General features: G+C 42.8%; 1 protein-coding gene across 7 annotated transcripts in view; it reads left to right on the forward strand.

Annotated features, from left to right (window-relative positions):
• The window catches only part of PHACTR2 (phosphatase and actin regulator 2), a 222349-nt gene that overhangs the window by 62008 nt on the left and 133275 nt on the right, over window positions 1-27066 (forward strand). Inside the window, exon 1 of one of the 7 annotated variants that reach the window (XM_036024816.1) lies at window positions 2212-2451. The exons of the other annotated variants lie outside the window; for them this stretch is intronic. Within the exon in view, the coding sequence (XP_035880709.1) occupies window positions 2439-2451 (13 nt within the window). The 5' untranslated portion in view covers window positions 2212-2438. Of the gene's footprint in view, window positions 1-2211; window positions 2452-27066 lie in introns of those variants that run through there. 7 annotated transcript variants of the gene reach the window in all.

The raw sequence follows: 27066 nt of genomic DNA on the forward strand, positions 1-27066 counted from the left end.
GAGTTAAAGCAGTGTTTGAAGATCTGTCCTTGGGAGCCAGTCAGGATTTATGAGGAAAAGTGTTTTTCAAATGTCCAGCAAAACCAATGTTTGGACCACAGCCCATTTGTAATTTGGGAACTGACTGCATTAATGAAAATATTTAAAAGCCACATTTTGAACTGCGTGTGCAGCCAGTGGAAGTATATTCCTATTGTCAACAGGCCCTGCCAACAGATGATGCTTCCTAGCTACTCCTTTCCAGAACCGCAGGCTGCATGAAGTATTTCCTCTCTGTCTTTTATATTTTGTATTTCCCTAGCTCTTCTCTTTTTAAAAAAAGTTAGTTTGCCCTAGATTTTCTTCTGGTGATGGACTGAGTGGTTGGCGGTCTCAGGCAGGACGAGGAGGTGAGATGCTGAGGTGTGGAGACCACAGCGATCTCAGTCTTATAGGATTCAGGCATTTTTTTTAAAAGATTTATTTATTTATTTTTAGAGAGGGAAGGGAGGGGGAAAGAGAGAGAGAGAGAGAGAGAGAGAGAGAGAGAAACATGAATGCACAGTTGCTGGGGGCCGTGGCCTGCAACCCTGGCATGTGCCCTGGCTGGGAATCGAACCTGCGATACTTTGGTTCCCAGCCCGCGCTCAATCCACTGAACTATGCCAGCCAGGGTGGATTCAGGCATTTTTAAAAACCAATGGAGATTTTTTTTGAAATTAATAGAGTGATAGTGTGACAGGATTAAAATAATGGGAATAAAAATCTCAGGGCAAAATCACTGAGAAATTCAACTTTTCTGTGTCGAAAGTATTTCTGCACTTGTACCTATTTTGTAAGTGAAGTATTCTGCTTAAATAGTAGGGAAACCCCAAATCTCTAGGTAAACCTGAAGTTACATTAAAAACAAAGAAAAATATTATAAGCTATTGAAATGGAAGACTGGGTTATAAAAAGTTTGCAAGTGGTTTGTCACTAGAAATGCCAGTGGCACAAAGAAATGCTAAATAAATGAGTAGTGTTTCAAATTCAGCAAGCCTGGAAGAGCCATCACACTGAGAAGTGTTTTTTAAAAACTTGCCCAAGTTAAAACCTGTAGAATCTACTGTACTATGGACTCACTGTATCATAGGTCAAATGAAGCCATTGTGATTTTTTTTTTACCACATCTGAGAAAATGCAGTTGTGCTGTCCCCACGTTCTAATATCACAGCAGCCACAGGATGCGACATACAAGTTAGTGAGCATCTGCCCATCCTTGGGCTGGGACCCTGTGAGCAGTTGCAGGTATCCGGGAGGGTCACCCTTCCACAGCCAAACCAAAGAACAGAAGAGAGATGGGTGTTCCTGGGTTAGTAAGTGCGTTTTTCTTGATCCTCAGATTTCTGTTACTGAGCTGGCTGCAGATTGTCACATGCGCTGGAGTCCCTTGACATCTTGTGATCATTATGCCATGTATTATGAGTGACATTTGGTGAGGTTCCTCTGAATTTCTCTGCTAGGCGAGGCAGGCAGAGATTCTGACCGGAAACACAAACACTAGTCATGATGAAAACACTAAAAATGGAATGACAGGACTCAGCTTCTTAGCATATCCTTAGAGCAGAAATATTGAAGATGGCCTTATTTTAAAATGCTTTATCTGCGATTCATTGCTCACCCCCAACAACAATAACAATAGCAGCTATAAGAAAACGTCAGCCCCAGCCAGTTCGGTTCAGTCGGTTGAAATGTTGTCCCATAAACCAAAATGTCACAGTTCAATTTCAGGTCAGGGCATATGCCTGGTTCCAGGTTCGGTCCCTGGTTGGGGCATATACAGGAGGCAACCAATCGATGTTTCTTTCACATTGATGTTTCTCTCTCTCTCTCTCTCTCTCTCTGGAATCAATAAACATATCTATTAAATTATTTTTTTTTAAAAAACTTTAAACTTTTAAATGAAAAAGTTGCCCAGGTATTCAGTGATATCCGTGATAAAGGCTGCACCACATTTAGACCAGCCCAGGAAAGGATAGTTGGTTGTATTTTTCAAAATTCCTTTCTACCTTTTAATTATCTCTGCCTCCTCCTGCTCGTGTTTGCTCTGGCATCTCTGGGAACAGCACTGTGTGCTGCATAGCATGTGCACTTCTCTCCTGAAATGTGCAATACACTCCACGTTGCAGTGATTTTTTTTTTCCTCCTTCGCTTAGAACAGAGGTGAAAACCCCTGTGGATTCAAGTATCCACTTGATAGGCTCGGTCTCTCTTAATCAGCCTGTAATGGAGCTAATGGCTGTTTGTCATCCTTGGAGATATAAATTTCCTGGCGGTGTCTCTTGCAGACAGTGCATGAAGTATGCTGTGTGTGCCCACAAGGACTGATAATCGGCAGAAGGGCAGGGTGCTTCGTTAGCCAGGAGGAGAGCCGGCTTCCCGGCTGCCAGGCTACAGAGCCGCCTCGCCACTCCTGAGACATGGACAATGCCGGTAGGTGAAGCAGGCATGAATTCTCCCCACCCTCTTGGCTCATTTGCTGTCTGCATCCTTCCCTGCAGAATGTTTGTCTGTGTGCTGGTCTTGTTCTGCCCTGAAGTGTCCAGGACCGGGAGACATGTACCGTGCTAACCCTGCTGCATTGTGCACAGGGCGGGCGGCATTCGCTTTGAAGTTCAGGAACTGGGAACGCAGATTCTAATTCCACAGTCACCTTTTTGAAGACCACACTGTTATTTTATTTAGGCTGCAGGAGGTGTGCTGTTGGATCCTTCTGTGCTCAGAGCAGTGGGTGAAAATTCATATAGTTAATGAAACAACTTACTAAGAGGTGGCAAAAAATAGATGGAGTTAGCGAACAGAACAAAAATTTTTTTTTCAGCGTTACAATATGAACTGTGTAAGAGCAGATGGATTCTTGTGTCTGAGGCTTAGTCTTCGTGTTAGGATGGCAGGTAGAAAATGTCTCAATATTCTCTGATATTTTTATTTTCAGGGTATTTCGGGACATTAGTGGCCAATTGGGTACCTTTTAAAAATGTATTTGTTTTTAATATCTTTACTTGACAGCTAGAGGTACATGACTGTGGCAGTATTCTAATGCCAACTAAATGATTAGCAAAAAATTACTTCCCATGCAGCACTTTTTTTTTCTTTGCTGTATTGCGCTTTTAGAGCATCCACACTGGGATTACTCCCCACTTTGGTGATAGGGACGCTAAATGCAGAATTCTCCCAAACGTGTTATGGATTCTCCGTCTCTGGCAACTCATTAGTTCCGTCGCTCCGCTGGTCGCAATGTTAGAGAGAGATGCCCTTCAGCCTGGAGACATGGTTAGCTCTGCAAAGAGGCTGCGTCCTTTACAACCCACCCCACACAATGAGACCACCCGTGTGCAGGAAAACACGCTTGTTTGTGAAATGTGGCTGTCCCAGCCCTCGGTTCAGGTAGCACAGGCAGACAGAGATTCTGAAGGCAGAGCGTTGTGCATTCTTTTATGAAATAAGCCCCCAGGAACCAAACTCTGTGACTACAGTCATTTTGTCTTTGGCAGTGAGGACATCGACATAAATTAGAACAGTGCCGTGTTGGGGGTGAAAATGTCAGGTGGTGAAAGAAAACAAGTACAATGGTGGGGGGGGGGTAGGAGAAGGGAGGCTGGACTGATGTCTGTGCATTATACTCTGCATCTTTGGTCATTGAAAAATATGCCCTTAGGGCTTGTCGCAAGAGCATGCAGGTATGATGTGCCATGACAAGGCACAATTTCAAGATCAGCCCAAAGCTTCTCTAATTACAGCAGTAGGGTCAGTGAAAATAAATAAACAAATAAACAAAAATCCCTAATTTAGCTTCATTTAAAACTTCTGACACCCACAATTAGTTATACTAAGGTCCTGGCAGAATTCTCACTTTAATTCAAGTAAGTACCTTTCTTAACCGGCTCATGGGTTTATTTAAAGGCCATTTGAGAAAAGGAATGAAGCTACTCTATTAGCTCTTTTGTAGGTTTAAAAAGTGCTAAGGGTTAGGATTTATTCTTTGGCTTACTGTAGCTTAGGGGGATAAGTGCTTTCATAATTTGTACTTATATTGATGCTTTTAATAAAACACCTCTGCTTCCAATATGTGTAAGAATATCTGTGCACTGTGTCGGGTAGCTTTTGAAGCAGCAATATCTATCTCATGTCAAATTTTAGGTGAAATACCAAACGTAGGGATGTATACATTTGAGTAGAATAACAGGCTTTTAAATTGCATTATTTGAATATTTCCAAAATAACAATTTTCTCTTAATAGTTAATTGGCTGTCAGTGATTACTTTTCATGGTAACTTTTTGATGCTGTAAGCAGCCTCTCTTACAGCAGGGAAATGTGAGCATCCATCACACACACACGTACGCACACATACTTCAATCCCTTGTATCAACTATAGGAAGGCATTTGAGATAGTACTGGTAAGTATCCAAAGGAAAGAGAGAAAAAAAAAAAGAAAACATGAAGCTCGAAATACCTTCAACATTTTACCAAGACACCCAATTAACTTGGAATACTGCAATTTTACACATTTAATTGAAACGAGATAATGATGTTGAACATCTGCTTAAATTTGCCAATCAGAAATGAGCTGGGGCCTGGTTATCAGAGGCTAGCAGTGTAGAGCTGGCCACCAGCCCTAATGACTGGGCCATGTGTTACCAAGAAGCTAGGCCCCCTGCCTGCAGGAGTTTGGACTCCGGTTAGGCAGAAACACAACTGTAGGTACCCATTAGCTCCGTGCCTCTGATTTATTCAAATCACACAGAAGGCTGCATAGGAAATAATTGTGTGCATTTCCTGTTAACAAATAAGAAAGAGTTGCTGCCTGGGACTGTGGCCCTTGTGATGTCTGGCCAGCGTGCCAGGGAGATTCTGTCCACCCTGTCCTTAGCAGGCAAAAGCCGACCTTCCTCCCAGCTCTGAGAGGGAGACATCCCTTCCCCATAATTGCTGGCTTATGTATTCCTTTAAAAGCTTTTCCTGGAATAACAATAAAATATTTATCTCACAGTGTGTGTGAAATATATCAGGGCAGTTTTAGCAATATCTAAGCTTTTCTTTTTTCGTGTGACTGTTTCTTCTTGTAAGTTCTATAGTTGATATGCATGTTCTTTTAGCAAACAAGTCTGTGACCATAGCCGCAGTCCACATTGCTCTGTCCCAGGGTTTGTGTCTCTTTGCCACTTCTGCACCTAGAACTGCACTAGGTGTCCTTATGGACAGGTTACGGAGAGTAATGCTGAGACAAAGCTGATCAATAGTGTGCGATGAACAGAGAGGAAAGCCCATATTTTGAAATGTGATTCCTTGTTCTGCAGGGGCAGGGTGGTATCACGGGTTCTATGGCATTTGCTGGGCTGATTTTTTTTCCCTTGAGACCGAGATATTTCCGTTATCATGTGTCATAAGAAGCACGTTCATTTGGGAGGGGAGGTGGCATCTGTGAGAGCCACTGTGTCCTCACTTTACATTCTGTCCCACTGGATCAAAGGCTTTTGACCCTTGATGTACAGTCACTGAATGTAAGAAGTTTACAGACTATGGACTCCTCACGAAAGAGACTGGGGAATTACTTGGGAGCCAGTAGAGGAAAGGTTTACAATGGAGTGATCAAGAACATTAACTCGTCTGAGATGAAAATGGGCTCTGCCACCTGCCATCCCAGTGACCATGACCAAGCTCTTCAGCTATTCATTTTCTCATCTGTAAGTGGCAACAATAATTGAACTGATCTCAGGGTTGTCATGAGAGGAAATACGGTGATATAGGCAAAGCTTTTGGTACAATGGTTGGCATGTGGTAATACTCAGTGCACACTGGCAGTTTAAAGAACCATCAGGACGGTGAGGCGGGGTTGCATTGTGAACAAATATATCCTCTAGAAGGATGGCTGTAGCAGCGAGATGACGCTGGGGAAAGGTGGGCAGTTACACATGGAAAGCCGCGAGGTGGCTGTCCCTAGAGTGTAGGTGGGAACTGGCAAGGGTGGTGCAATGGGAATGGGGCTGAGGGACGCACTGGATGTGCATCAGCAGAGCATGGTGAGTAGATGAGGAGATGGGGGAAGTCGACTGCCAGAGCAGACCTTGGAGGTTTCCAGAGTGAGGATCTAAGGTAAGAGTCTTGTACTGCGGAACACATAGCAGTTTTAAGGGAATGATGATGAGTTCCATTTTGGAATTGTTGGGTTTGAAGTACTTCTGTGCTACCCACTAGCCTTGGTAGCTATTCAGCGATGACTTTTAACTCACTAAAAGGTGTACACACACACACACAGGCATGATCCCTGTGCACACATGAAATTCCTCACCAGCCATAGATTTGAGATGATACAGGGTTGCTTTTGTTTCTTTTTTACCCCCCCCAATCTAATATCTTTTCTATTTCACATATGCTTTCAGTGCAGCCCAGTGAACCCCGCAGCAGCTAAGGCTTCCCTGCACCCCCCTCCCCCAGCCTGTGGGGGATCCTAAAGGTGGTGTAGAGAAAGGAGACTTTCCACGGCCTCTTGAAAATTTGTTCAACACAGATGAAGATAAGACCAGGCCCAGAGAAATATGCCCCTAAGCACTGAAGTAATGTTGGCCCAGGCCAGGCCGTTACATGAACAGATGTGAGCACCAAGACCTTCCGTTTCACACTGGTTCAGAACCTCAGTAGGAGAATCTACTTTGCAGCTCAGGCCGCCCTAGCAAAGTTCTGGAATAGCAGAGGACGGTGATTCAGGAGAACGGTGACCTAATGGAGTAGACTTTTGATGGGAATTAATTTCCTTTGGAAATGAATGCTTTCTAGGACATTTGGCCTTGTCTGAAAACTATATTTGGTGCAATTAAATTTTTTTCTTAATTCCCTATGTTCATGATATCTTGGTCTTAGCTAGAATTTTGTTAACCATGACACTTTTTAGAAACATAATAATGTTGTATACACATATTTATACATAATATACACATACATTTGCATGAATTAATAGATCTTTATAGGTGTGCTTGTGTGTGCCTTCTTGGGTGGGGGATTCCAGCCCGGATACAGGGGAGTGAACTTAATACAAATTTAGAACAGATTTTCTTTTTAGTTAAAAGAGAAATTTATTCTTATTCTCTGAAATATCCTTTATGTTATAGAAGTAGTTACTGTTGAACATTTTATTAGCTACAAAACAAGTAATTACAGTATTTTCCTTTGAATTTGTTGTGAAGCCCATTGCGCTGTTGTAGCACTTTATGGTTCATCCAGCAAGTATTTCTGAGCACCTGGGGTTCACATAAATATATTTTTCTAAGGGAGAGATGAAAATTTGTTAGATAATCTGCTTTTAGGAACATCGGTTTTCAAAATTACAGTATTATTATGGAAGTCACTCTACCTGTAAAACCAAATGCCAAAAGGAAAAATAGGTTCGTGTAAAAACGTAAAAGTACTCTACAAGTGGCACTACATTTTCCAAGTGGTTTTTACTCTAATCGTAGAGCAATTTGAACGTCCTGAGAATAGACGAACAGAGTTGGCTTAAGAGTGTGCCAAAGCAAGAAAAAGTCCTTGTTTCTAAAAAAAGTTTTGGGTTTTTTTCCAAGTAATTAAAATTAGTTCTGAGTGTTATTTATTTATTTTTTGCAACCATTCATCTTTCCAAAGGCAATATGAATTCTGATTTTTCTATATTGATAAGATAAAGTAGAAATTCTTGTGAAATGGCTTGCTTGGATCAAGAAAACCATTGGAAAAGACACAGAGAACAAGTATGAGTATATTTTGGTGGCAGAGGAGAGAAATCAAGTCAACGTTTTATAAATTATATGCCATTGCATAATAATTCCATGGCCTGTCAGTTAATTCCCCCGACACACACACACACACACACACACACACACACACACTGAATTTAGTGTCCAGGCCATTTGAAAAATGGCTGAATTTAACAGCGTAAAACAGGCTTTGTAGCATGCTAATGGAATTAGCATATAATTCCTTGCCTGTGCTAACCTGTTGTTGCAAATTCCCAAGATGGGATGGAGAATGCAGCGTTTCCTAGTCCTATCAACCGCAGGTTCTCCAGGGGATGCCCAGTTACAAGGTGGATAACTCAGATTTGGTGATCACTGTTGAAATCCCTTCATTCTCAATAAGCCAGGCAGAGGAAGACAAACACCATATGATCTCACTTATATGTGGAACTAATGAACAGAACAAACTGACGAACAAAATAGACACAGAGGCATAGACACATGGAGCAGACTGACAGCTGTCAGAGGGGAGAAGAGGGGAGGAGCGGGTGAAAAATGGTGAAGAACTAGCTAAAGAACACAGATGCATAACCCACAGACAACAGTGTGGTGATGGCCGGAGGGAAGGAAGGGGGAAGGGGGAAGGGGGCTGGGAGGAGGCGAGCAAATGGGAAGAAAATGGGGACATCTGTCATAGTGTCAGCAATAAAAATAAAGCTTTCCATTTTCACCTGACTCTTCATCTCGAAGTCTTCTCAACTTCCTGTTTCCAGATCTAGAAAGCCATTTTTGGGAACTAGCCAACTGTTCCTTTGCATAAATATCAAACCTTGATTATTTTGCAATTAAATATCTGTGCCATTTCTGTCCAGGGCTTCTCTTCTTGTTCTTTGTTTCTAGCCTTTGGGGCATTTCATTGACCATTAGCATCACCATGTGATGATGGAGACAGGGAAGGGGGCACGGACTTAAACCTGCTTTGGAAATGAGTGGAAGTCAATCACATCTGTGAGATTAGGCTAATATGCAGATTTGTACAGCCCAAACAAACATGTGGATTGAAAAATAATTGATAATAGGAGACTTTATATGTAAAAAGTTAATTTCAAAGTTCTGTTGTGTAGGTCAGACCTCACCAACATATATAACAAAAACAAACTCTTTAACTAAATATTAAGTGTCTTGAAAGAAAGGGAGCTTACTTTTTTTGAGTGTCTGTTATGTTCTAGGCACCAGCTTCAGTATTTGCATGTTCTATCACTAATTCTTGCAATCACTCTTACTCCATAAGTAAGTATTATTTCCCCAAGTTACACATGAGGAAACTGAGGCTAGGTAAGAACTCATTCGATAAAGAAGTGGGTGATTTATAAACTAGAATCCAGCTCTTTTTGACGATAGCAAAATTCAACCCAGTATTTTTTATGTTGTTATATTCCATTGAGAATGGGGAGTCTTCACTATCATGCCTTCCATAGTATCTTCCCAGTGCCTGGGATGTAATCAGCATATAATATATGTTTTAAAGTGACATTGAATATGCCATTTCATTAACTGAGAGCACTTTTTCCAAAGGGAAATTCATTTTTAAAAATCAGTGTCAGAGATGATGTCACATCTGAGGATCTGACGACATCCTTGGATGGAAATCAGCTCATGGGTGAGAGACGACGATGTGGTCCAGTGTTTCTCTCACAGACATTCACGCATTTCACCTGCGCAGGGGGCCTCAGACCCATCACAAAGGGGCTGAGGTTTGGCTTCTGTTCTGCAAGCTCTCTGGGAGCCTTAGGTTTTAGGAAGAGGCATGAAGGAGAGGGCTGACCATTTCCAGGCATAATCATGGGAACAAGGGATGAGACAGAGGCAAGAATAGAAACTCTCACGAATGAAATCCTTAGAAGGCTCCTGACTGGGGTGGCGGCGTGGATGGGGAGAGGGAACCTAATGAAAATCTAGTCCTGTTTCAAGTCCCAGCACACACCCCATTTTCCTGACATCTCCCTGACTGGTCTCAAAGCCCTGCCTTTTCTCAGGGCGCTAGCAGACCTCACCCCACAGTTTGTTCTCAGTGGTAGTCTCTGAGCTCATCCTCCATGCGAGTCTTTTTTTCCCAAGCAGACTTTCTGAATTTCGAGGGCAGTGGTCACATCATAGACATGTGTTCTGACCTCTGAAGAGTTTGCGTGCTCACTCTCATCTTGGCCACCCATTAGAATGACCTGGGGTGCTTTCAAAATATACGATCTCTGGGCCCCACCCTGGGCAAATCAGATCAGTGTCCTTGGAATGCGGTCATAATATTGGTGTTTGTTTGAAATCTCCCCAGAATATTTTAATGGGCAACGAGAGTGAGAACCACTGTTATAGACACTCAGAAATACCTACCAGGTAGGAGTCAGCACTCAGCTTCTCTCCCTTCCCTCTTCTTCTCTGCCCCTCCCTCTCCCTGAATAAGCCAATCCAGCTGAGGGTTTGTACTTGGGAATCGTCTGTCTTCAGGTGGATTGTGAGGCTATGACCGTGAATGAGACCGCCCAGGTAGGAAATAAGGTGAGAACAAAGGTGGAGCGGCTCTGGACCCTGTATCAGAATAGGAACAAACAGAATAGGAATCCGGGCTTTCTGCAGTCCATCCGTTGGGACTATGGAAACCTGATCGGAGAAGGCAGTGATGGAGGGGCTCCGTCACCTGTATCTGAATCCGAAAAGTTTTCTCCCCCAGTGTCTCTCAAGCGGATTCAGTATGGAGTGCAGATTCACTACAGTGGCAGAAACAATTTCTGGTGAGACTTTTAGCATGTAAAGCTTTAAACTGGTAAGAGATGCTAAATATCCCTTGTCAAGTGTCTGTGGTAGAATAGGTACATGATTAGACCCCAAATAGCCCTGCTATGGCTTACTCCTCACTAACCGTGTATCTGTGCCGAGCGGCTGGGTCAGAGCCACTATTAGACACCGATGCTATATTTGCTGTGTCCCTGTGACTCACCACAGGCGGCCTGCTTTTCAGTGGTGGAGAAATAGGTCCTGTTTCACCTTATACTACCCCCTCCAAACACACACACACACACACACACACACACCCTCAGAATGAGTTTCAGATCATTTTGAACCGACAGTGACTTTAAATAGATTTGATAGCTCGCTTTGCTGAGTATTTTGGTAAATGATGCTTTTTACACTAGGCCCAATATATACTTCTTAATGGAAACAGTAGAATTAAAACAACCCACCTTTTATGATATTTGATTTAATATGGTCACAAAGGTCATTTGAAAAAGTGTCATTGACAGAAGTGTTTGTTTTTTTTTTTAAATAACCTCTCTTAAATGTTTTTACAAATGAAGCATTCAGTACTGGGGGCCCCCAGGGATTACGAAGGAGGCTTTGAGGGGACCCTCCTTCTATTTTTGTTTGTTCGTTTGTTCTGCTTAGAGCGTCGCTCCTGCATGGGTGCATCTCCTATCCCCACCCTCACTGCCCTCCCTGCTCTGCCTCCTGCTCCTTCTCGCCATCCCCTTCACGCACATGTGCCGTGGTCTGGCCACTCTGCACTTCTCAGCACACCCCAGAAACACACGTGATTTCAACACGCTGGGACATTTATGTGGAGGGCCCTGGCTGCATCCCCTGTCGCCACCTCAAAAAGCCTCCATGTTAAATGAGACCCAGCCCAAGGGCCCCCTCCTCTGTGGGGCCCTGGGCGATTCCTCCAGGCAGAGTTAGTGTTCTCCTTCCTCTTGTCCCAGGCAGCAGTCTCCTTCCTCCGCGGCAGCACCTACCACGAGAACTGTGGTGCTGCGTTACGGCTGCCTCTTCAACTAGACCACAGACTCCTCGGGGACAGGACCTTGTCCTCTGAGGGACTCACGACCCAGTGCAGCCTGGCCTGGCCTGAGCGGGCCGATGGGTGAACTGGCTGAAATAAAGCCTCATGTGTCTTTTATTGTGCACTAGTAGTTACATAGAAACTATGAATTAATTTTCATTGGCAGTTGGACGATGCAGCCACGTCCTACTTGAGACAAGTAGTGGGGAGCCCATCAGAATTTCTCACGGAATTAAAATGTGTCTGTCTGTCCATCTGTCCATCTCTTTATGTACCCATCCATCTCCCTGGATAACTGTCTGTCTGTCGATCTATCTATGTCATCTATTTTTTTTAGATTTTATTTATTTATTTTTAGAGAGAGTGGCAGGGAGGAAGAAAGAGAGGGAGAGAAATATCAGTGTGTGGTTGCCTCTCAAATGCCCCCCACAGGGGACCTGGCCCACAATCCAGGCATGTGTCCTGACTGGGAATCAAACCAGCGACCCTCTGATTTGCAGGCCTGCACTCAACCCACTGAGCCACACCAGCCAGGCCTATTTATCACCTATTTTTATCTATCTGTCTGTCCGTCCGTCCATCCATCCATGTATCCATCCATCACCAACCCACCCCCGCACCTGACCTATATTTAGATTCTCCCACGGAGGAAAAGAGATAGTTGTATTTTTTTTAAATGTTGATGGGTGATTCACTGCACACCTCTGCTGAGACCCATTGTCAGCCCGAGGGACATATAATAAAGCTGCTCAGACAAAGCAGATTTCTGCTGGTTTTTGTGTTGCCGATATGAAAATGCATCATTATTCAGAACCATTAAGGTCTTGTGCCATTTACAAAATTACTCTGATACACGTTGGTGGAGGCTTTGACTGACCAGTGAGTAAAGAAATACCTCTTGCTGAGGCTGGTGCATAAACATGGTGGTGAAGTCTATATCTCCTTCCTCCACGCACTGTGGAGAGACACTCTCTAGGGTCCATACCATGAACTGAGACTTGCTTAACACTCCCTCCACCCAGCTTGCCTTTAATTTACCACCTGCTGCATGCCTCTGTTTGCGTTTTATACACTTGGGTGTCATTTCCTTCGTCGTGGAAATTCGACCACCTTCCACTTTTTAGGAGCAGCTTCACTTAGGATGTTTTAAATAAGGGGATAAAAGGAAGACTCGCCAATCCCATGATATAAGGGTAAAAATATCTTAGGTTTCCTCTGCAAAACTTTAGTCTTCACCACGCCCGCTTACAGAACGGAAGTCAATTCATTTGCTCAAACAATAAGCATTTTACAGCATTCATGAACCAAAGGCTCACTTCTTTATATTAAGGAAGTTCGAAGACATTTGTTTAAATAACTGTGTGACTATAACTCTCATTGAAAAAGGCCAGAGAGTTGAGAGTTAAGGCCAACTTTGTCTTTAACAATCAGACTTCATGGGAAACGAGGAGCCCTGCGGTGCACATTTGGAATGAAGCACCACCGTTACCTTTTAACCGCCCTGGCTTTTGTCAGTCTTTATCGCAACGCTCACGTTCTGTAAACAAAGGTGTCTCTCCTGCTAACAGACACGGGCTTTGTCCCCAGCAGCTCCAGGGAAGGTTTTCACGGAGCCTTCAAACCATAAAAACTCCTAATGTACTCTTGGGCGCCTGGGTTATTTTAAAACAAAATCAAGTCCCACAAAATTATGTTTTAAATGCAGGACTGGAACTAAGTGATTTTTTTTTTTTTGGAGAATGCTGAACATTCTTCCGTGATATCCCTTTCATCTTCAGAAAGGCTTACAAATATAGTTCATTTCTCACAGTTCTCCAGTGCACGATGTAAACATTTCAAATGATCGGTTCTGCTCTTGCAGATATGAAACTAAGGCAAAGAAGGGCTTTTATTTATTTATTTCCAGAGAGCGGCCTCGTGCACAGCTTCACTGTCCACAGAGAACGCTGCGCCGACACGGGGCGAGCGTGTCTGCCCGAGCATATGCTTGGCCTTTGGCCAACTCATGATGCCTGGGCCCTGGCAAATCTGATTCCCATTGACTTTTACACAGACGGAAAGCCAAACACAATTTACCCTTAGGGTTGCATGCAATATTGTTTTCCAAGGAAACGTGGTTATATTTGTCCAGGCTGCAGAGGCTGTCTCTGGGGAGGACAGCCAAATGGCTTTGGTCACAGTGGCCACACACACAACTGTCCTCATTTGTTATCCCAAAGCTGTCTGTTCTGGGATGTGCAGCCAGGTGACAAGAGACTGGAAATCAGCTGGAAATTTCAGTAGAGGTTCATTAAGTTGGGGACCAAGCCTAGGAAGGACATATGTTTATTTGGGAGGTGGGGAGCAGATGAGGGGACAGTACAAACCCCCCAGGAAAATGACAGGAGGAGGAAGATTAGGGCAGCCTAACCATTTCCCCACAGAGGGTGAGCATGGTGACCCAGTTTTGAAGTAGGGACTGGAGCATTGGGCAGCAGCTTTGGGCAAATGAGAGAAAGAGGGAGAGAGAGAGAGAAGTAGATGCAAGTTTATGAGACAGGTCAAGGGAAGACATTGGGAGGATGCATGGGTTTTATTCTGGCTTATCCATTTTGGTGGGAGCTGGCAACAAGGCAAAGTCAAGAGATCAGGGACAAGTTCTGAAGCACCAGAGTGCCCTCAGGCCCCCTCAAGTGTGCAAGGGCAGCTTGTTGCCGTAGTAGTTCATCCTCTCTCTGGGACAGCACAGGCTCTAGCAGCCAGCAGCTATGAAGAAACTCACCCTTCCTTCCACCACCATTTTCTTTCAATTCATATTTTGCATAAGAATCATTCTTAAATTGCAACTCTTTCTTATATGAGTCTTATATGAGTCACATTTACCTGCCTTCCCAAATCGAGCACATTCTAACTGAAAGAGTCTAACTCTGGAAGTGTGTGTAAAAGTGTGCACAGAAGTGAGAGTCAGAAAAAGAACAGACACCCTGGGTGAGCCTCTTCGGCTTACTAGCCTGGGGCCAGGACACATCTCAGACCTCACTCTCTTCATCTCAGTGGAGGGTTGACTGTTCTTGGCACTGCTGCGAGTGTAGTGAACAGCATATCTGTTGAGTGCCTACATGGTATTTAAATCTTTACAAATATGAGGTCATTTAACCCTCACAGTAACCTCATTGACAGCCGGGCCCTGAGGCTGCTGTGGCGCCTGCACTCTCCCTCCTGTTTCCAGGCCCTCCGCCGCCCTCTGTGCTGTCGTCATAGAGCTTGCTTTTGACAGCTTCCATTTTCTTCATTTTTCCTGAGCCGCTTCTTTTTTTTTTCTTTCAGTTTTATTGAGATATCATTAACATACAGCCCTGTATAATAAGTTTAAGGTGTCTGCCCTGGTCGGGCAGTTTAGTTGGTTGGAGCACCCTCCTGTACTCCAAAACATTGCAGGTTTGACCCCCCTTCAGGGCGCATAAGGGAGGCAACCCACCCTTGTTTCTCTCTCACATATCTCTCTCTCTCCAGTAAAACATATCCTCGGATGGGGATTAAAAAATAGTAATAAATTTAAGGTGTCTAGCATAATGACTTGATTTACCTATATTGTGAAAGGATTCTTTCACAATGATTGTAGTTAATATCTATTAATCTATTATCGAATAGCAATACAAAAAATGTTTACATGTGCTGTTTCTTTTTTTTTTTAAGATTTTATTTATTTATTTTTAGAGAGGGAAGGGAGGGAGAGAGAGAGAGAGAGAGAGAAAGAGAGAGAGAAACATCAATGTGCGGTTGCTGGGGGTTATGGCCTGCAACCCAGGCATGTACCCTGACTGGGAATCGAACCTGGGACACTTTGGTTCCCAGCTCGCACTCAATCCACTGAGCTACACCAGCCAGGGCACATGTGCTGTTTCTTGTCCTTGTGGCCTGGGACACCAGACCGTTGAGACTGCTCTCCTTTTATCCAGACGGCACACTGACCCCAGTGAGGGCCCGAGTGGTCCTCCTATGGTTCATGCATCTGAGCTGGAGTTCATGAGTTTTTTTACTTTTACTTGGACCAAGTGGCAATTTAGTTTAATTCCTAGTTCTTGCCAAAATCTTCAGTGGTCTTGCCTGTGCTCTCAGGATAAAATGAAAACTCAAGGTCTCACACACAGCTCTGGTCTGCCCGGCCCCGACCTGGGTCACCAACACGATCACCCACCTCTAGTCACGTAGCCCCGGGCCCCTGCACCCCAGACTCCCCATCTCGCCCCGATTCCGTGTCCTTGCTTGTTGGGTTCTTCTCCTGGCCCGCCGCTCCTTCCCTAGCCTTCACCTGGGGAGTTCCCGTTTGTGTTTTAGGATGTGTGGCTTATCTGTCACCATCTGGAGATTCTTCTCCACCCCAGTGCAGGGCGAGTTCCTGCCTGAGCGCACCTGGCACACACAGCATCGCGTTGTCACCGTTGTCCTCGGCCCTTCACGTCCTCTCTCCCACCAGCTAGGAGACTGCTCAAGGGCAGAGTTGTCCTCTCCTTGCTTTCCTTAAGGCCTAGCGTAGCACATGGCACACAGTAGGTTCTTACTACACTCCAGCTGACTCGCTGCTTGTGCCGTTGCTACCAAGTTGCAAAATGTGCGAACAGCATGATGGTGTTATTTATACATTCTCATTACACAATTTCTTAAAAGTTTGAAGAGGTTGGGGAGTAGAGAGATTGAGCAAAGATGCAAAAGGACTCGTGGCCACGGACAGCAGTGTGGTGATTGTGTGGGGAGGAGGGTTAAGGGAAATAAATGTAATGGGAAAAAATACAATAAAGATTAAATAAAATAAAGTACATAGAAAAAAAGATTAAATAAAAAAAACCTTATCACCAAAATAAATAAATAAATAAATAAAAGTTTAAGGAGAAAAAGAGAGTTTGAAGGAAATGCAGTTGGATGAAAAAAATATAAAATGTTGCTGTCAGCTTGAGGATGTTGGTAAAAAATCCTTATACACCCAGAATAATTCTTGTGATTACTAATGACTTTTAGAGTTTTAAACTTTAGAGTTTTAGAGTTTTAAATTATATACTTTTATAGGGATTCCTTGCAGGAGGAGATGGAAGGAACATGTAATGATTACAGCAACAAGTGTATTGAATGTGTAGCTCATAAGGAAGACGGTAGCGTCTACCTAAAGAAATCTTACTTCTCGAGGGAGATTTGATTGTGTCACGGGCATGCAGGAGGCACGTCAAATATGGCCATAAGGGGGCAGTAAAATGGGATCAGCCTTCAACCTGAAAAACAGCTCAGCCTACTGGTACTTTTTTATTCATTTTCTTTGAACATTTGCAGTTACCTTCTCTAGAAAGAGAAATTCTTTTTCAAAATACCTCAGATGTATCATATGCTTAAATTATCCCCTGCTCTTAATATGTGTAGGTGGAAATAAAACTCAGTCATGACACCCAGAGGAGAAGGAAATAATTCTGAACTGTCGGTGAAAACAAGCTAATGTGATTGTGGCATATGAAGTTGGTTTCGTTTTTATAGAAATGTTTTGTGTGTGCATGTGCAATGTCTGAAAAGAGTATGCCCCAAGATGTTAGTTCTCACCCCCTGGGGAATGAAAGAGGCATTTGAGTATTCTACTTCATAGTTTCTATTTTGTTTGAGGTCTTTGGGGTTTTGCTTTTCACAGTAAGCATGCACTGCTTTTAGAAATGCTTAAAAAGCCAATTAATTATGTTTTAGTCAGTTAACTGGAAAGTAGTGTGCATACTGCCTTACGCATGAGATGCGCGGTGTCCTGGGTACACATCAGATGCTCTGGATGGGTTGCCACCCCTCCCCCCAGCAACTTGGAGTAAATGGTTTGAAGGTCCTATCCTTTCCCCACCCTGCTCCCAATACAAGCTCTTATTGAAATTGGTCTTTTATTCATCCAAACTAGCTGTAAAATGTTCATTCTTGCCACCAAGACTTGGTCATAGCGATTCACTTGCATGCCATATTATCACAACAAAATCATTTTAACTGGATTTTCTTTTGCCTTCCTATGTTGAAGGTGGACCTGAGGTGTATGAGTACAGTAAGAAATTTGGGAATATATCGGCAGTCTTTTTTCATGTGGCAGGAAGCGGTTTATTTTCATAGCATGGAGTTGTGTCCACGTGGCTAAACTGCACCCTGTGTGCGCCTGGGAGGCGGCGTTGTATTGGCTTGGCCTCGGAGGAGCTCCGGGCCAGCGGGAGGGCACCTGGGCTGCACTGGATCAGGTCTGGTGCTTCTGACAAGGGCTGAGCCGGGAAGCTGGAGGGTGAGTGTGTAGACGTCTGACCTGGGAGGAGAAGCTGAGTTTCTTAGTGGATGCTGGAGTTGACAGCGGTGATGGACATGAGAGGTGGAGACCACAGCCATAATAAAGCAGGGGTCAGCGGACGTGGTGGGAGCTCTGTTTAGAATACTCGGTGAGTGCATTGTTGGTCTCGTGTCACAAACACGGCCACAGATACACAGTAGAATGGGGTAAGTTCTGTGCCAGAATTGTGTTTATTTTGATATATCAAAGTGCGACTCGATGACTCAGAATTTAAACTAGACTGCTACCTGATCAGGTCATTCAAATACTAGTTGATAACTTGCCAAAGAAATCTGTGCTTCATATTGACTTTAACTTCACCACGTGTGAGGAGGCACAGGCGCTCCGGCGTCTTTCTGGATGCCAGTGTGTCTGTAATAAACTTAGTTCTGCTAGCGAGCGTGTGAATTTTGCAGTTGTGAAACATGACCGCGTGAAGCTTGTTGTTTTGAATTACTTTGAAACACTTCTTCCTCATTTCCTTTAGGGATCACCATTTTTTAATATAATGTAATTGAAAGACATACGCAAGGAGGGGGGGCACCCTCCTCGCTGCAGAAAGCACCGTGGGGATGAGCTGCATCAAGTCCTTGCCACCAGGGAGTTCACATCCTATTGAGATAAACAGGCAATAAACAAATAAGCAAACAAATATATGATCAAATACTAGGAAAAAGGTAGAGCAGAGTGGTTGTGTGGGGCTGAGAGAGCGCTGTTTTAGGCCATGTGAATTTTATCTCCATGGTTGGCCATCTAAATGGGACTGGGTTTCAAAACCTGGGGGATTTGTAAGCGTCACTTTTTTTAAATCTTCTTTTATCCATTGGTATAGTTTTAGGTGAGCACTACACTGTGTTTTCTTCTGTCAATCAACTTAAATCCATTAAGTTTCGTGCTGTTTCAAGTTTCGAGAAGTGCCCCAAGGTCAAAAAAAAATGCTAAGAATTCCATCTTGTTTTATCTCAGGACAGAATGAAGGCACATAATTACATGACCATCCCCACCCCTGACAAACCTGCCGTGGCCTGGATTTGTTTGAAATTTAGCACAAAACTACATTGTTATCAGAGGATGTTCCCAGGAGATAAGAAAGGTCTGGCAGATTTGCCCTGCCAGCTTGATTACAAAATTTAAAAACATTTCTCCCTTAATGACAAAGACTGGTTGTTTACCCTTGTAGAGAACAAGTCAGCACATGTCTGTTCTGAAACACTTTGGCCTCAGGAGCATCTGCCCAACCGCCCTGCACACCACTCTCCCTGGGAGGATGTGTAAGGTGTGTCAATCAAAGAAGGATGGGATGGAGTTTAGCACAGACATTAAATTCCAACAGCCAGAGTGTATCTTTCAAGAGTCACATTGGACGCGCATACATTCATTTCAATATTTTGCTATTACTCAAAACAAACGTGTTGAATTCTGATGTTAGAGTTGCCCTTGGAGCTAGTGCACTAGCCAGACCAGAACTGTGTTTACTCAGTCATTCATTAGTTCTTTCCTTCTGTATTCAACAAGCATTTCCGAAGACCCCTGTCAGTCAAGGTGGTGCTTCTCGCTAAGTGTGTGTGTCAGTTAACCAGAGGCATCGCTTTCTTCTGAGCTGACACTGCTGTGGGGAGGCAGATACCGTGTGCAGAACTGGGGGTGCTCGGATAACCATAAACAGAACGAGACAGAAGGCCCAGAAAAAAGCTCTGCGGGGTGAGGGGGTGAAGCTCCAAGGGGAGGCTGCACTCAGGCCCGAGTGTCTGAGGAGCAGGTTCAAGTTTGCTAGGCAAAGGGAAGTGTGAGCTTCTGGCAGCATTCTCTTCCTTTGTATTTACACGTTATTATTTTCAAAACGAAGATGGCATGACGCAGTTTGATAACCTGTCTTATTCAACAGAATGGCCTAGAATGATCTTGACTAATTCCCCAAAAAAAAAAAAAGAAAGAAAGAAATTTACCGACAGGACATGAATATTTTCTACCATTCAAATCCATAAATATTTACTGGGCACCTAGCCACAAGCAATGTGCTATGCCATTATGTGGGTCACCTTGGAGAATTCAACGGAGTCTTCTCCTGTTAAAATTTTTTTTTAATTGAGCTAAACTTCACACAATATAAAATCAACCATTTTAAAATGTATGATTCGGTTTTATTTAGTACATTCATAGTTTTTACAACCACTACCTCTGTCTAGTTCCAAAATGGTTTCATCACCAAAAGAAAACTCTCTTTCCATTATTCAGTGACTCCCTATTTCCCCCTCTTCCCTATCCCTCACAAACACCAGTCTACTTCCTGTCTCTGTGGAGTTACCTATACTGGATATTTTATCTAAGTGGAATCATACGATATACGATGTTTTGTGTCTCACTACTTTTCCTTAACATGATGTTTTAAGGTTCATCCACACTGTGCAATGTATCAGTATGTCATTTCTTTTCACAGCTGAATAACACTTCATTGTATAGCTATCCCACGTTTTGTTTATCCGTTCGTCCACTGATGGACATTTGGGTTCTTTCCACCATTCGCTACTGGGAATAGTGCTGCTATGAACATTTGTGTACACGTATTTGTTTGACTGCCTGCTTTCAGTTCTCTGGAGTATATACTTAGGAGTGGAATTGCTGGATCATGTATATTGTTTAACTTTTTGAGGAGCTGCCAAACTGTTTTCCACTGTGGCTGCACCATTTCACATTCCCACCAGCAATATATTATACAAGGGTTCCAATTTATCCACATCCTTGCCAACACTTGTTACTTTCCATTTTTTTAAATAATAGCCATCCAAGTGCATGTGAAGACTTATCTCACTGTGGTTTGGATTTACATTTCCCTTATGACTGATGATGTTGTGCTTTCTTTCTTGTGCTTGTTGGATGTTTGTATATCTTTTCTCTTCCAACTTTCATGACAATTCCAAAGAAAAGAACTTATATGAATATTCTGAGCAATAGCGGCCATGTTAAAGTGACTGAAGCACTTCACAAGAGCACTGATTTTAGGCAGAAAATATTCCTTTGACTCTGAAAATTATGGCATGATTGTTTAAAAACTAATCTTATTTTATAATCATTATTGTATTAATTATATTATGCACAGCAGTTGTTACATTGGTTAAAATATGAACTCATGAATGTCTTCTCGATTATAAGCATTATCTTATACTCTGCAATAACTTGGGTCTGATAAGAAGTTACTGAATTTGAGCCAGATCTATGATCTACCCATTTCTTCATAGTATTTTGAGATGTTAAAAAATTTTGCCTGTGGGATATAGTTCCATAAATTTTATACTAGCCAAATATTTATGAAATATATGTATATATTGGCTGGTATAGGAATTATGAAACACACAAAATATCAATAGTGTCTGAGGACTAGGAGGGATCTTGAACTTAGATTTCAACAATTCAACTCAATTATTTCCATACAGCATATTTATTCTATTGCTTCACCAGAAATCAAACTCTCTAGAAATTGAAATACATCTTTTTCAATATTCCCAATGAAAGTTGCTGCTCATTTTTCTTCATAACTTCATAGTTATACAAAGATGAGGCACTCGGGACAAGGAGAGGCCTAGAGCCAATGTTCTGTATCCAGAGAAAGAGAGATGACCCCAATACTGTTTGCTGTAGCAACAACTGCGCCCTGAAGTACTTCCCACGTATTCGAAAAGTTTGCATTGAGCACGGACAACTCTTGTTTCGGGAATCATCTAGGATCTGGGAATTTAGCAGTGAACGAAACACAGAGCTTCCGTTATGTGAAGGACAGGTTCACCCATTTGAGGGACAAAGTGGGATGATTTCAAAGGAGAATGGGAGGAGATAAGGTCAAAGAAATAGCCCATCAAAACAGGCCGGTGCTGAAGACTTACTTGGAATCACAAGGATCAAGTTTATCCTTCCCTCTACTGAAGCCAGGTCTAGCTTCTGGTTCTGTGTCTGTGTTTGTTTCCTATATGTGCTGTAACAAATTATGACCTACGTGGTGGCTTAAGCAAAACAAATTCATTATCCTACAGTTCTGGAGGTCAGAAGTCTAAGATGTGTCAGCAGGACAGCATTCCTTCCGGAGGCTCTAGGGGAGAATCAATTTTATTTCTCTACTGGCTTGTAGAGACCACTCACATTCCTTGGCACATGGCTCCTTTGGCCCCTCTCTCCCTCTGTAAAGCCAGCAGCATCAACAGCATCTCCTCATCTCTGACATCTGCTCCTGCTTTTACATCTTCCCCTCCTGACTCTGACCTGCTTGCCCACCCCCAGTGGGGACCCTATGATTACACTTGGCCCACCCAGATAATCCAGGGAAAATTTGATCTCAACACTCTCCTCCCATGTAAGATAACATATGTCCAGGTTCCAGAGATTAGGATGGGAACACGGGGAACATGGCTTTCTTCCACCTACCACAGTGGTCTTTCTCAAAGACCACCTGATCAAAGTCTGATTTTATTTTATTTGTTTAGCTGTGCTGGTCCTAACACTCTTAGGCTATATTATGATTATTGAAGGTTTTATTTTTCAGACTCTTTCCCTTTTCTTTCTGGTGAGAGGATACATGTTAGACTGCAAATCCTTGAGGGCAGAAGAGATGGCCTCATTCATCTCTTTTCCCCGCAAATCTAATGGAGGTCAAAGCACATACTCCGTGCAGGTAGGAGGTAGTGGTGAGGGTTACGGTGTGCAGTGAGGGAGGGCGTCATTTTGTAGTTTTCTTAGTGGTGCCCGTGGAAATCGTAAGGTTTTCTGATTCCAAGTATGAATACGGATCTCTGATATGAGAATCATTTTGACTACCTACTCCCTCCCGAAATATGTCTTTGGAAAAACAAAAAGATAGAAGATGGCCCCTCAGGTCTGCTGAGAGACAGAATTTTACCATCTCAAAAAAAAGCAGAATGTATTTCTGGTACCCAGTCTAAATTTTCCTTTCAGTGGTATTTTTAAAAACAAGTGAAGTTTCAGCATTTGAATTTACATCAAGCAAGCCCCACTTTCGGCAAGGAATCAGCTAAATATTAAATTAGGTAATTTGGGCCTTATTCAGGGATAACCAGTACCTCTCTGTGGTGGGGAAATACCATTTGGCATCATGTGGTACCTCTGTGAAACGTCCTCAAGTGTTGGGATGCAAGGTGACACAGATTTTTGAGAGCCAGGGGTCCTTGGAGGTTGCAGATTTTACCAGCCACTTCACAGGGCACCAGCAGGCTCTGCTGTGTGTAGGTGGCCTTTGTCTGCAGTGTTGTCACTGCACAGAAGTCCTGAGGAGCTGTTTACTTGTTGAGTGTGGTGCCAAGAGGAGGAAAAAAATCCGAGGGGATGCTTATTAAAAAGGGAGCCCAAAGCAGAGTGGTATGCTCTTCCAAGATAAGAATTCTCAGCCCTGAGACAATGAAATTCAAATTCAGGGAGCACTCGGGCTGCTGCTCAGCTTCATCTGCAGTGTTTGTAACGTGTGAGTCATTGCTGGGAACAACCTGTGAAATGTGCCGTCTGCCACACGTAGCCTCACAGCCCTCGGGAGACAGCAGACGGCGTGATCCGAGCTGACCTCTGCGGGGCGGTCGGCAGGGCTGCTGCTCAGATGTGCTCACCTTCCTGTGGTTTGCATCTTCTCTTCAGGCCGTTTCTGCGGCAAGAGGAAGATGAAAGCCCTGGATGCATGGCTAAAATAACTCCAGCCAAGGCATCTGAGACTCTCTGTCTTGTATTGAGATGAGTGTTTATAAATATTCTGTAAGCTTAAATAATTAAACGCCTTTATTTTACTATCATTTTAAAAAACCCTCTTGCTTTGTGCGGAAGCAAGCGGGAAATGAAGTCTGTTTAGAAAGTCACAGGCAGGCATGTTACCTCTGTTTGCTTTTAGAGGAAATTTAAGAAAAACGTGTTAATATATATGTAATCTTTGATTTGGCAACCTGTTTAAATTAGCTGCAGTGGTAGAATCTCTGTAACTAATGTATATCCAGTTCTGATTAATTTTACCCAAGTTTTATTCCTAACCTGAAACATCTATCCCTTAATTATGGCTCAGAAATGAATTAAAAAATTTATGATAACTGTATTGACTCTGTAAACAACTATCATTCTTTCTGGGCTGTGACATGAGTTAGTATTTGTAAAGCCCCATTCCTGACACATTATTTATCAAATAAATTAAGGTCATGAGGATGAATTCCACTTATCCAATACTCTTGATAAGGCAAAGTGAACTCCTTTGTTTAATTGAAACCTAATAGAGCAGATACATATCATGCTAATTCACTTGGGGTGGCATAAAGGGATCTTTTGCACCCTAAGTCTCTCTCTCAGTAGATTACTCGTTGGTTGTCCTAATACCCAATGCCTCATGCAAACCATGTTTTCAGTGGTTGCTTCAAGCAGCACAAGCTGTCGCAATGCACTATGCCACAAATCCTTTCTTCTCCCCCGTCAATGGCAGCCTTCCTTGTTGAAAATCATGAAGCAGGGAATTAAAGTACTTCACACAAAAATTGAACACCCAGGTCAGGCTTTAATAAAAGGAGGTGTTATGTAGTATCTAACTTCCCATGTATGGGCTCATGTCAAGGAGAGTTAAGCTCCTACAAGGAAATCGGCTCTCAGACCCCTTTCTGGCCCCGTCCCTGTGCTTGCCAGTGTGCCACACCTAGGGTACACCTACCGAGTACACACTAATTTGCACTGAAGACGGTCTCACTCTAACAGGGAAAAAACAGGCCCTGAATCTCCCTGGGTTCCTGACCTATAACGTCCAGCTGCCTTTCCAAACCCCACAGACTGGGTTTCAGCAACAGAGGCGAGTTTTCAGCCTGGTCCCGAGAACTCTGTGTACCTCTTAGAAATATCGAGCTTCTCGTAAAATGCCTGCACTCTGAAAAGCATCATTAAGAGACAAGGCGAGGAGAAAAGGACAAAAATGATGCAAGCCCTGAATTCTTTATTCTGCAGTGCCTTTTTTGATCAAATCTGTTTTATTTCTAGAATTATGAATCTATCGCTGTTATGGTACAATGCCATTGATTGTGGAAAATGGAAACTAATACAGTGAAAATGAGTAGTGATGGAACTGAGTCAGAAACACACTGGCATAGACTGGCCTTTGAAGCTGAGAGAGGAACTGAGGTGTTTCACTTCCCAGGCCTGACCCCCTCCCCCAGACCACTTCAGCCTGACCTTCCCTTGACCAGCTGCTGGTGTTCACCGAGCGCTCTTCAGCTTTGGGGAAGCAAAAGTACATTAAACACCCAAAGGAGAAACGTAAGCTCTCTTTGTACCCCTGTCTTTAACACTGGCTACAACTGACTACCTTAGACAGTTATTTTCTGAGGCTCACAAAATATTGTTCTTTAGACTGCTTCTACTTGGGGGAGAACAAGTAAGTTTTTATATCTTATTTTGGGTACCTATATTTTACCTAAATATTTGTTATTAAAAAATAGTTTAGACCACCCCCCAAATTTATTAAAATAATTTGGCTAGCATTTATAAACTTAGACAAATAGTTTTGAAAATTTGGCTTATTTTAATTAATAAGCTTTTATTTTTTTTTTTTAGAGTGGTTGTAGGTTCACAGCAAAATTGAACAGGAGGTAGAGAGAGTACTCATGTACCACCGTCCCCACTCTCAACATCCTGTACCAGAGTGACATGTTTGTTACAGCTGATGGATGGGCCTGCACCAACACGTCATTGTCACCCAATGCCCATAGTTTCTATTACGGTTTAGTACTGGTGCTGTACATTCTAAGGGTTTCGACAAATAGGAGATGATAGCCATCTACCATTGTATTATTGTACAGAATAGTTTCACTGCCCCCCAAAACCTAACTACCAATCTTTTTATTGTGACCATAGTTTTGCCTTTTGCAAAATGTCGTGTAGTTGGAATCATACAATAGCCCTTTCAGATTGCCTTCTTTGATTTAATACTTTGCATTTAAGTTTCCTTCATGTCTTTCCATGGCTGGATAGCTCATTTCGTTTTAGCACTGAATAATAGTCCATTGCCTGGGTATACCACAGTCCATCCATTTACCTGTTAAAGGACATCTTGATAGATTTTCACAATCATGAACACAGCTGTTGTAGACATCTGTGTGTAGGTTTTTCGTGGGCATCAGTTTCAGTTCATCTGGGTGAATTTCATGGAGCATAGTTGCAGGATGGTGTGGTACAAGTATGTTTACTTTTGTAAGAAATAGGTAAACTGTCTTCCAGAGTGACAGCAATGACCAAGAGCTCCTGCTCTTCACCATCCTCGCCTGTGCTGGGTGTTGCCAGCGTTTGGCATGTGGCCATTCTCATAAGTGCAGAGTGATCTCGTTGTTGTTTTAATTTGCAGTCCTCTGATGACATGGTGTTGAACATCTTTTCATGTGCTTAGTTTCCATCTGTGTCTCTTTGGAGAGGTGACTATTTGAATCTTTTGCCCATTTTTTAATTGGGTTGTTAGTTTTCTTCATTGAGTTTTAAGAGTTCTTTGTATATTTTGGGTAACAGTCCTTTATTAGGTGTATCTTTTACAAATATTTCTCCCAGGTTGTAGCTTGTGTTCTCATTCTGTTGACATTGTCTCTTGCAAAGCAAAAGCTTTTAAATTTAATGATGCTAGCTTATCAACTGTTCCTTTTATGGATCATGACTCTGTTGATATTCTACAAGTACATCGCTGTGCCCAAGGTCACCTAGATTTTCACCTCTGTTATCTTCCAGGAGTTTTATAGTTTTGTGTTTCACATTTAGGTCCATGATCCATTTTCAGTTAATTCTCGTGATGGATGTAAGATCTGTGTCTAGATTCGTTTTTTTGCACATGGATATGCAGTTGTCCTTTTTCATATGAACTGTAAAGATTTTAAGATGAAATGTAGGTTTAAGATCAATATAGAAATAGTCTTGTTTTCAAAACAAATGTTTTACCTATTGACACAGTATCATTAAATGGCTGTGACAGTTATATTTCATTCCACTGCTATAAAACACTAATCAGTGCAGATGTGTCTGCAGACTTCATTCGTACTGTACTAGAGTAGGTCATCGCTAGGGAAGTAAAATAATCTCATATAGAAAATGGCAAAGAAAGTTTTAAGTTTCAGGTCCCATGTTCACCTTACTCTATGTAATAATTTCAGGAACAGTACTTTTTACCTTGCAGATAATCCAATAACACAATATAATTTCTGAACTG

This window comes from Phyllostomus discolor, chromosome 4 (genome assembly GCF_004126475.2).
Source record: "Phyllostomus discolor isolate MPI-MPIP mPhyDis1 chromosome 4, mPhyDis1.pri.v3, whole genome shotgun sequence".
In the NCBI taxonomy this organism is placed as follows: Eukaryota; Metazoa; Chordata; class Mammalia; order Chiroptera; family Phyllostomidae; genus Phyllostomus; species Phyllostomus discolor.